General features: G+C 39.2%; 1 protein-coding gene across 4 annotated transcripts; it reads right to left on the bottom strand.

The window, feature by feature from the left end:
- Nucleotides 1–267: 267 nt before the first annotated feature.
- On the bottom strand, nucleotides 268–1,830 carry Ngfrap1 (nerve growth factor receptor (TNFRSF16) associated protein 1). 4 transcript variants are annotated; one of them, XM_005411988.2, is made up of 3 exons: nucleotides 1,695–1,830; nucleotides 1,207–1,289; nucleotides 268–850 (listed from the first exon to the last, which is right to left on the bottom strand). In XM_005411988.2, the coding sequence occupies exon 3, from the start codon at nucleotides 820–822 to the stop codon at nucleotides 487–489; it is 336 nt and encodes a 111-aa protein (XP_005412045.1). In that variant the 5' UTR covers nucleotides 823–850; nucleotides 1,207–1,289; nucleotides 1,695–1,830; the 3' UTR covers nucleotides 268–486. The 4 variants fall into 4 exon arrangements, with proteins under 4 accessions (XP_005412045.1, XP_005412047.1, XP_005412046.1 ...); XM_005411990.2 differs by having other exon boundaries at nucleotides 268–804; XM_005411989.2 differs by lacking the exon at nucleotides 1,207–1,289.
- Between the last annotated feature and the right edge of the window lie 9,576 nt (nucleotides 1,831–11,406).

Below are 11,406 nucleotides of genomic sequence, written 5' to 3'. Positions count from 1 at the left end.
TATATCACCAAAAAGAAACAGACCTTTTAAAGGAATGTATTTGTAATAATGAGAGTGTTTACTCTTAAGTTTGTTGAGCCTGTAATTACTATGCTAGAAACACTCGTTGAAAAATTATTTTCACACTTCACATAAGAAATAGAAAACAAAAAATCACATATCATCTTACCAGACAGACGTATGCCCAAATTAACACTCTGGTGTATTTCTTTTTTGGGTTTATATCTTGTATTTATATATACATAATTGTAAAGGAGACAAGACATGTATACATAGCTTATTAAGTGCTTTATTAACTTCACATTTTTCCATGCAAATATATAAAATTCTACTGGTGACAGAAATTTAGATGCTGGCAACACAAGACCCACCTGACACATGGAAATAACAAAAGGTTCACAGCAAATGGATCAATAAAGGCATATTAGGAAAATGCAATGAAAACAGTGGGAATCACAGTATCAATCTCATGGAACGTGGTAGAAGTCAAGGCATAAGGCAAAATTCATCATGGTGGTCATGGTGATTGGAGAGCTCCCCCATAAGAATACGCAGACAATTCCTCAACTGTAGCTCCCTAAGTTTTCTCCTGATTTCTCTCATCTCCTCCATGAACATTTCCATATCATCTCCATCTCCACCCATCCCATCATTGATCTGCCTATTGGGTATGGCCCTTCGAAAATTGGGGGCAAGTCGGCGAGCCTGTCGTCTGTTATTTCCTGCAGGCTGGCGGCCTTCACCTCCTCCCAAAGGGTGGTCTTCCTCTCTATTCTGCATTGGCTGCTCCATTTCTTCGTTTTCCTGGTGGATATTGGCCATGATGAGATTTTTTTTTCTGGTTGTTTTTCTTTGAACACAAGTAAGACAAGGGCAAGGAGAGAGACTGAATGCTTGGTGCACTGACCAGCAGGTTTCAGAGCCCTGATACTTATCAAAAAGCTTTTTTTTTTCCTTTTAAATGTCATTTTCCCCCATCTTAGAAACTCCACACACACTCTAGTGGCCCTCCAATTTGAGCCCCTCCTTCCAATTCTCTCCTCTTCCTTCCCCCAAAGCCCACCATTTTTCCTTTTCCAGAGCTCTGCAGGCACCAAAATGGAGGACGGAAATGGGGTGGGAAGAGGCAAGGAAGGAGGGGAGGGAGAGGTGGGGTAGGGTCTCGAACTGGGCTTTCCACACGCGTCCCCTTCCACCCGCACAGACCTGGGCCTATCCTTGTCTCTCCTCCTCTTCCCTTTCCCGATTCTTGCTGCCACGAGCGCCGCCTGGCCCAGGGCCCCACAGATCTGCAGAGGTGGGAAGAGCCCAGCAGCACCAGCCCAGCGCTCAGCACTGCCTCGACCCCCTCCCGCGCCCTGACCCCTTCCTCCCTTCCTCTCCCCGCCCAAACCCCACGAGCCCAGGATCTCCACCCGTCTCCCGCTGGGCCGCCCCCTCCCACTCTCCCCGCCCCCCGCAGCTTTTAGGAGCAGGGTAATCTCCCTTCCCTCTTAGTTGCTCTGCCGCCCCTCCCCCTGGTACCCGAGCTGCCCCTGCATCCTCAAGACCGGGAGATCACTATCAGTGTGTCCAAGAATGCCGGGGCTTGGAGAAAGCTTCGGGCCCAGCCTCTCGATTCTCCTGCACCCACCGCCAGCTGGGCAAGGTGCTGCTGCTGCCTCGCCGCCTGGCGCGGGCCCTGGGGCCCTTACCTGCTCTGCTTTCCCCCTGCCAATGCTACCCTGCTGTGTGCAGGGCAGCGGGGAGCTGGTAGCCAGAGGAGAGTGAGGGCTGCACCGAAGGCTGCGTAGGTCTGCGGCTCGGGTCACGTGAGGAGTGCACGTCACTGGCGAGCTGCTCCCCTACTTCTGGCAGCCCTTGCTGCAAGAGCGCCCCACCCCCAGGCTTACGCGCTTGCTGTCCCCTTGCCGCCTGTTTGTAAGCTGTGCTCCTTTGCGCGCCGCCAGTTACTCCTCTTGATTCTTTCCAATGCGAGGGTTCACAAATGGAATCACCATCTTGAGGTTGTACTTGCTCCTTTTCTGATTGCTAGGTAGGGCATATATCACCCACCACTGCCCCTCCCACCTAGCGTAACTCAGAAATTATGAAGTTTTCACTCTAAAAAATACTTCATCCTGCAGCATAAAAAGGCTTGTTGTTTATGCTGATTTGTACCACACCGAAAATATTTTCTTTAGGTTCCACGTAATATAAACAACATCACTTTCAAACCATCCTATACTAGCCTATTTCAAAAGTTTGTTGTAAAAAGGAGGTATTGTTCCGGAATATAGTTAGCATTTTAAAAATAAAGAAAATCTGGGAGAAGTCCAGTTTTCACATCTTGGCCATTTTATGTAATTTTTTGGACTTTTTATTTTCCTATGTGATGTTATACGCTCTTTTGAAAGATTTTAAAAATTTTATTTTAGGAGCTGGGGATTTAGCTCAGCCGCAAAGCGCCTGCCTGGCAAGCGCAAAGTCGTGAGTTCGGTTCCCGGTACCGGAGTAAAAAAAAAAAAAAATTATTTTAGTTTATTAGTACATGTGTGTAGCACATAATGTTTACATTGTTTCTGGGAAGTTGGTCCATGTACATAATACAACCTAATTCCTTGTTTTTTAAAATCCCCTTTGCCTTCCCTCCCTTATTTGATTCCACAGTTACCAGAGAAACATTTTTATTCCCTGCTTTCCTTTCCAAAGCCAGGGCAGCATGGCAGAGGGGCGTGGTGGAGGAGAAACAGTCCGTGTCAGGGCCGGCAGAAAGCAGCAAAGCAGCAAGCCTTCCATTCTTTTTTTATTCCATTCAGGCTGCAAGCCTGTTGGCTTCTGCCACTTACACCCAGGGTGGACCTTCCCATTATCCATACCCAGGGCTATGCTAAACTGATCAGCGGGCTAATCCAGTATCACACACCTATTATCCAGTCATTCCCCAAAGCCCCACCAATGAGTGTATGAGGCTTCAGGGGACATCTAGACATAAGCCATAACATTATGATTAGCTGAGACTCAGCTATTTGTTACAAAAGTACTTTTTTAAATTAGACCTTCATTTGTCCAATTAAGTTAGATTGCAGTTTGTTATTTAAGCAGTCAAATAGAGCATCTTTAGGCCAAATTTAATTTAAAATCATACAGACTATTTTATTAATGATGATGGCTGGAAGGAAGCAGTTTACAAGGATGAGCTGTGGTATCAGACAAGTCTAGCCGCAAATCCACTCTGTGGCTTACCTGATACCTAACTTCAAGTGGTCACTTACCAAGGTCTCTGTGCTGCTTCTGTGAAACAGGGATTATTAGAAAACTATAACTGTACCTATCATGGTTCTATAAAGCCTTATACATAGTCAATGAAAGTCGACTCACTGGGGCTGGGGATTTAGCTCAGCGGCAAAAGCGCCTGCCTGGCAAACGCAAGGTCGTGAGTTCGGTTCCCGGTACCAGACAAAAACCAAAAAAAAAAAAAAAAAAAATTAAAGAAAGTCGACTCATTTACATCAGCGAATGGTTTCTAAGAGGATTTGACGTGTAGCTGAGTGTAATTCTTTCTTTATCCAAATCTACAGGACTTGTACAATCCACAAAAGCCAGAACAACACATCTGTTTTGTTCTACTTTGCATACTTTGTGTGTTATAGAGTTCTTTGTATCAAGCTGATGATTAGTAAACATTTGTTCAATGAAGGCACCCAGTACTGAAGCTAATTAGATACATTTCATTCTGGAGACTGTATTTAGAGCAATATAGACATGATTTTATGAAAATTAAGAATTAACTAAAAAGAAGTCCGTGAATGTATAGATGCCATAGTGACATAATCATTGCAAATGAAGTTTAGCAAGTGGAATTGTATTTCTCTTAGTGATGCATGCTTTGTAGTTGTCCTTTTGTCCCATGTTGGGTAAGTCTTTTGTTTGAAACCTCTAAATTTCTTGGATGAAAACATATATATGTAGTACACCTGTAATCCAGGACTTTGGGAAGCTCAGGTAGGAGGATTGCAAGTTGAAGTCCTGCCTAAGCAACTTAGATCCTGTCTCAAAAAATAAAATTGAGTGACTGGGGATTCCTAGGGATGTAGCTCAGGGATATAGGGATACATGCATTTTATGCTACATAAGATGCTGGTCATAGTGAAGTAATATTTTAAGGACAGGTTAAAATTTTTCTCAAAATGCTTTTATATTTACTAAAATGATGTAAAGATGTTATTTCAGATCTTTTATTGGCCTTGGAGTTTTCTGAGGAATTAGAGGTAGATGACACATGTTGAGAAAAAAGTTTTAAAATTTTCTAAAGCTAAGTGAGAAGGACAGCAGATTTTCGTTTAGGATGCATGTCTCCAAAAGGGCAGAGAGAGGGTAAGCTAATTTGATAGTTCTTAATATGAAGAGAAAGATAGTATAATACCAGGAAAAGAAAATGAATTCATATTTGGGAAAGTATAGTGTTTATGAAAAAACCCCTATCCCTTCTGGTCTCCATTCAGAATCTTGGATGGCCATGCTTGCTGAGTTCTCTTCTCCAAAGCCAAGAGATTGGGATCCTGAAAGAAATGTACATAAAGTTTAAGGATCTCTGTACGATTATAAGGATCACTTCTCATTCCTCTAGTGGATCTGATTTACTATTGAGTTTTTGAACTTCCTAGGTGGTACAGGAGCCTGGAAAGAAAACTGAAAAGATGATGTGGTAGTGTGGCTAAGGATAGAAAGAGTCAGGATTGTCCGCCTCCCAAAGTTCTCAATTGTGAAGAGGTATGGAATATAAATCTTGTTATGACTGTAAGATTTAAAGTTGGATCTGGAGAGAGGAAAGTTATTGAGATACAGGCTTACCAGAGATTGTTACAGAGTAAGACAAAAAGACCTATGTTTACAGGAATGCCATGTGATGGTCTTACTAGAAGCCACATGCAAGATATGGTGCAACCTTATAAATGCCATGAAAACCTAAGAGAGATGCTTGGGTGTGAGCCCTTGTCAATGAGTTCCATAGAAATCAAGCTTTAACATTAGTGATGATTACTTACATAGGACAATAATCTTACCCTAGATATCCAGATTAAAAATCTCTTTATCCCCCTCTTCCTCTAAAATCATTCAACCAGACACAGGGAAGGAGGAGGAATGTCAGATAACAGACCACTCTCTCCCACACTGTGGACTGTGCTTATTGTCATATTTTCCTCTCATTATACTCACCTAGGTGAATGTTAAGCTTTGGAGAAGGTAGTCTGAACCTTGGCATGCTCTATGGGTATGAGTCTCTCAGTTTCTACCTAGAGTGGTTCTCTGTGTATCTGGTGTGGTTTTCTCTTTTTCTTTAAAAATAAGTGCCTATGATGAACTGAAACTGGATATTAGGAATACAATCACTCTGACTTTCCCATAAGCTATGGCATTACAACTTTGATGCCAAGACTTGTAGTGTGAGAATGGGCCTAAATAAATTTTAAGAAGATCATGATTGTAAGAGTTTGGATCATTTGGCCGATAATATATTTAACTCAAGAGACATAGTCTGAAATTATTTTAAAAAAATCCATGCAGTAATATGTCTGAATGTGAGAGCAAAAATATTCAATACCTCATTATCTATTGAAAAGCAGGTGGATATTATTTTTCTTTTAATTCCAGGCACTGCAGAATGTATCTCAAGATATCAGAGACTCATAGCTACTCTTTTCTGTTCTTTACAACTCTGCTGGAAAAGTTTCTTTCCCCCATACACATAATCTTCTAAACTGCTTGACCTGAGCTGATCTATGTATGAACCATGAGAACGCCATTCACCCTTCTAGTTTCAGACCTATGCTAACACCATTTCTGCTTTCCCTTGAACTTTGAGGTGAGGTCAGAGGAATATCATAAAATCATGCAAAGGCGAGGGGTACAGCTCCATGGGAGAGTGCTTGCTTAGTTTGCATGAGCCCCTAGGTTTGATGTCCAGCACTACAAAAAGAGATAGAAAATTTACATGGTTAAGTATTGATGGGATCACTTTCCCTTGCCTTACTTTGGTTATTCCCATTTAGGTTCCATTGCTAATACACAAAGTTATAAAGGAAGCCAAATTATTCATACAAATTTAAATGACAGAACACAAACTGGAGAAAAATATTTAAACTACAGGTGCTGTGGGTTGAATTATGTCCCTAGAAAGATGTGTTGAAAACCTAACTCCCATGACCTGTGAATGTTACTTATTCTTGGAAATAAGGTCTTTTCAGATATAAACAGATTTAGATGATGTCACTAGGCAGAACTTTAATCCAACAAGACTGATGTCACTATAAGCAAAAGAAAACATAATGTAAAGGCAGAGGCAAAAATTGGAATCATACAGCTTTAAGCCAAAGAATGCCAAGGGCCAACAGCCACCACTAGATGCTAGGAAGAGGTAAAGAAAGATTTTACTTACAGTCTCAGAGGACGCACAGCTCTATGGATTTTAGAAATCTAGTGTCCAGAGCTATAAGAATAAATTTCTGTTGTTTTAAGCCACCCAGTAGGTGGTATTTTACTAAACAAGCCCTGCAAAACAAACAATACATGAATGAAAGAGAAAGATAGCATCCGTATATTTAAAAAACTCTTACAAGTTAATAACATGGGTGTATAAATAGAAAAATGGGAAAAGGACAAAAAGTAGTTACAAAAGAAGCAAATATGGCTAATAAAATATAATTTTTATTACTTTAATAAACAATAGTTGGGCATCTAGCATGTGCCAAGTACACTAAGTCCCTGATTTATGAACATTCGAGTTGTGAACTTTCACAGGTATACCGTGTAAGACTCACATTGTTGGCTTATGAAAGTATCTGACTTACAAACAGTTCTCTCAGACCAGAACTCATTTGTAAGTAGGGGACTTACTTTACTATTTTAGGTAATAGGGATACAGAAAGAAGCAACATAGACAGGGCCCCATCCTCATAGAACTTTCACTATACTGGGTACAAACAACAAAAAAACAAACAAGAGACCCAAGGAGTAAGATAATTTCAGATAGTGACTAAAAAAAATAGAGAACAGTGTGATAAAGTTACTGAGAAAACCTGTGGGCACACATTGCTACTATAGATTAAACAGCCTAAGCCTCTTGGAGGAAATAAATTTTGAAAGAGGACCTGGATGATGAGAAAGAGGAGGAGCTAAGAGAAAAGGGAGGAACATTGGAAGCAAGATTAATAAACATAAAACATCAGAGGTGAGAAGTAATGTAGTACTTTTTGGGGAATACAAAGACATCTTACTGACAAAGGCAGGCCTAGTAGCATATGAGATCAGAGAACTTGACAGGAATATTATCACATAAGGATATCTTTTAGCTCATTGCAAAAAGTTTGACTTTTTAAAAATGTGAATGGAAGCTGTTGGTGTGTTTCAAGTAGGAGGCTAAGAGAATAGGAATTGTTTTCATCAAAAATCATAGCAATCAGTTGGGTATGGTGGTGTATGAGTTGCACAGCAAATTCAAGGTTAACTTGGACAACATAGTGAGACCCTGTCTCAAAACGGCAAAGAGAAACCAAAAACAAAGAAATCTGAAATAAAATGAAATAAGGATTTAGAAGATTAGCAGTTCTTTGTGTGGGCGAGTGTGTGGGCAAATGTTCATTCTCATGCATGGTTGTTGAAATTTGAAATTGGTGGAAGTTATTGCCAAGATTTCTTGTAATTTGTATCATGTTTTAATATTATAGTGATTGATTCAGAGAAAACTATGAATGCCATGACTATGAAATGTCATGTTAGAATATTTTGTGTATCATAAATATGTTTGAATCTTTCAAAGTATATTTTCTTTTGCTTGGCCAGATAATATTGTTTTTATTTATTCTCTAAAGGTAGTATCATTTGGAACTAAATACATACAATATATTTTACATATATGCATAATAGATATTTTACTGTAAAAAAAAAACTATAGGAATTCCTAAGATTTCCTTGAACATGAAGCATTTAGATAGATCTGCTGGGCAAATTCACAACATTTTTTACCACTGTGCATTTCTTTTTTTTTTTTTGGTTTTTCTCTGGTACCGGGAACCGAACTCACGACCTTGCGCTTGCCAGGCAGGCGCTTTGCCACTGAGCTAAATCCCCAGCCCCCCCCCACTGTGCATTTCTAACAGAGGGTGAATGGAGTGTTTGGAGAAGTGGTCGACAGTTCTTGGGCTTAGAAATGTCCTAGCATCTGCCAAGTTCTGTTAGCTCAGGTGTTGCAACTACAAAGTTTAGAAATAACCTATACTGTAGGTGTGTGAAGCTGGGTGAGCAGGAATGTGGTTGAACTGGGGAATACATGCCCTATCCAAATGAGACAACTCCTTCTTACTTCTTGCTAGTTGTTATCATGAGTCAATCCAGGCCTATGGATGCCAAATATATTTTTTTCAGGAGGTATCAGTAATGCAGACATTTACGTGAAATTCATTCCTCAAAAACGAACTGCTAATTTAGTTTTTTGGTTTTTTTCTGGTACCGGGAATCGAACTCATGACCTTGTGCTTGCCAGGCAGACGTTGTGCCACTGAGCTAAAGCCCCACCCCTGAACAGCTAATTTAGAACTCCATATTCCTTTTGTTACTTTTTCTCATACATCACCAACTCTATTTGGCTGACTTGATTACACATTGGTTTCATGACAGTTTTGCGTCTGTGGCTATAACTTGCAACTTGACTTTTCTAATTATCTATTAATGCATAACAAACGACCCCAAAATTGGTGTAAACTATAACTGATATTTATGCTCACAGATTCTGAGTCAAAAGTCAGCACAAAGCAAGGGCTGCTCTTTTGTGCTGTACAATGACTGGGGTCTCAGAGATGACTCAGTTTAGAGGACCTTAAAAGTCTGTAGATGATGCAAATAGCTGGGCACTGGAACAGGTAAGACTGATATGGTTAATGGGCAGACATACCACGGGAATATCAATCAGATAGTCCACATGTAGCATATCCAAAATGGACATCTCAGGGTTTCAAAAGCAAATGTTTCATGTAAATAAGGTGCAAGCTATATGACATTTTATGATCTCGCCCTGGAAGTCAGTCACATAGCACCAGTACTACTGTACCCTATAGATTGAAACTTTGAAAGTCATCTTTACAAGATTCAAGTACAGTAAGTCCCTGACTTACGAATGAGTTCCATTCTGGGAGAATATTCTTAAGTTGCTTTCGTTCATAAGGTCGACAAAGTTGGGCTTGTAAACTTTTGACACAAATATACAATGTAAAGTACAAAAAACACACAAAATACTGTACACTACTGCACTGTACAGTAAGCACACAGCAGCACAACTGTGACAATGTCTGGCAGACACATGAGCTACTTCCATGATTTGTTTGCATCAATTAATGTTCATAATGTGAGGTCCATTCAGATCTGTGAAAGCTCACAAGCAGAATGTTCACAGCATTGGGAACTTGCTGCAGTAGGAAGATCTCACCTCTTGGGAGAAGCACCCAGTGATCTGCAGCCACCTTTTAAAACCATCATATCACTTCCTGGTGTGTGCCTTTTATCATCCCTTTGTTGACTTCAGCTAGATAAAATTATCAGTTAATGACATTTATTTGATTATAGTTGTTAGGTACAAAATAATTTTAAATGTGACCTAAAATAAAATGTTCACACCCTTGTCCTACTCATTATTATTCATACCTTGAGAATTTCTAAGAAAGTATTCTATAATTTTAGTGTGTTTGTTTAGAATTATTCACCTGTGTGTTGTTTGAATATTAATAGGCAAAGTCATTACAAAGGGTTAGAAATAAAATAAAGTGTGAGACTAAAGCAATCAATTGGTAGGCCTGTAGGACAACGGGTGTTATTGCCATGATTTATGTACCTTTGCCTAATTTTAAATTTATAGAGTAAGCCTTCGGGAAGAAACACAGCAGATGACTGTCATTGCCTACTTTGAGAATCTATATTTCTTCTGAAAAATTTGGAAGAAATGGATAGATTATTAGAAATGGCTAGATTACATGTGAACTACCAAAGCTAAATGAATAAGATATAAAAGTCCTAAATAAGCCTATATGAATCAGCAAATTTGAAGAAATAATAATAAAAAGCTACCAACAAAGAAAAGCCCAGGTTTTGATGAATTCACCTCTGAATTCTACAAGAACTTCAGAGAATATTTAAGGTCAATATTCCTCAAACTCTTTAATGAAATAGAAAGGGAAGGAGAACTTCCAAAGTCATTCCTGGAAGCAAGCATTACCCTGACTCCACAACCAGAAAATGGTCCAACCAAAAAAAAGAACTCCAGGTCAATTTCCCTAAAGAACATACATGCAAAAATCTTCAATAAGGTACTACCAAATAGAATGCAGCAAATCATCAAAAAGACCATAGACCATGAGCAAGTAAGATTCATTCCACAGATGGAGGAATGGTTCAACATATACAAATAAATAAATGTAATATTCCATATTAACAAAAGAAGGAAGAACACAAACCACATGATCACCTCAGCAGATGCAGAAAAAGCATTGGACAAAATCTCGCATCCATTCATGGTAAAAATCCTAAAGCAAATTGGAACAGAATATCTTTATTTCAATCTGATAAAATCCATCTGTGATAAACCAATTGCCAGTATCGTGCTAAATGGAGAAAAGCTGAAAGTTCCCCTATAAAATCAGGGAAAACACAAGGATGGCCACTATCATCACTTCTGTTCAATATAGTGCTCAAAGTTTAAGAGCAATTAGATAAGAGAAAGAAATAAAAGGGACATGGATAGGGATGGAAGAAGTTAAATTATTATTATTTGCAGATGGCATGATCTTCTATATAGCAGACCCCGAAAACTCCACCAAAAGACTCCTAGAACTAGTAGCCAAATTCAGTAGTATAGTATGATGTGAAGGCAGCACTCAAAAGTCAATAGATCTTCTGTACACCAATAAAAAACTCACTAATACAGAAACAATAAGTTTCACAAGAGCATCAGGAAAAAGGAAACACTAAAAAACTATAGTACTCTGAAAAAGGAGATAATAGAGGATATCAGAAAATGTGAAGATATACCCTGTTTCTGGATAAACAGAACTAATACAGTCAAAATGGCCATAATTCCAAAACTATTATGTAGATTTAGTGTAACCCCAATGAAAATACCAAAAATATTTCTTACAAATCTGGAGAAAGCATCTTAAAATCCATATAGAATCAGAAGAGACCTAGAATAGTAAAAGCAAATCTTGGCAACAAGGGCGAGGCAGGGATTGCCACAATTCCAGATTTCAAACCATACTAGAAACCTACAGTGACAAAAATAGCATAGTAATAGGCAAAAACCAGACTTGTGGATCAATGCAAAAAGGAAAAAAAAAAAAGAAGATACAGAAACAACTCCAGGCACACTCAGTTACTTTATCT

Source organism: Chinchilla lanigera, unplaced genomic scaffold (assembly GCF_000276665.1).
Source record: "Chinchilla lanigera isolate Chin_1 unplaced genomic scaffold, ChiLan1.0 scaffold00147, whole genome shotgun sequence".
NCBI classification, from domain to species: domain Eukaryota; kingdom Metazoa; phylum Chordata; class Mammalia; order Rodentia; family Chinchillidae; genus Chinchilla; species Chinchilla lanigera.
This window is presented reverse-complemented; position numbering and strand designations above follow the sequence as displayed.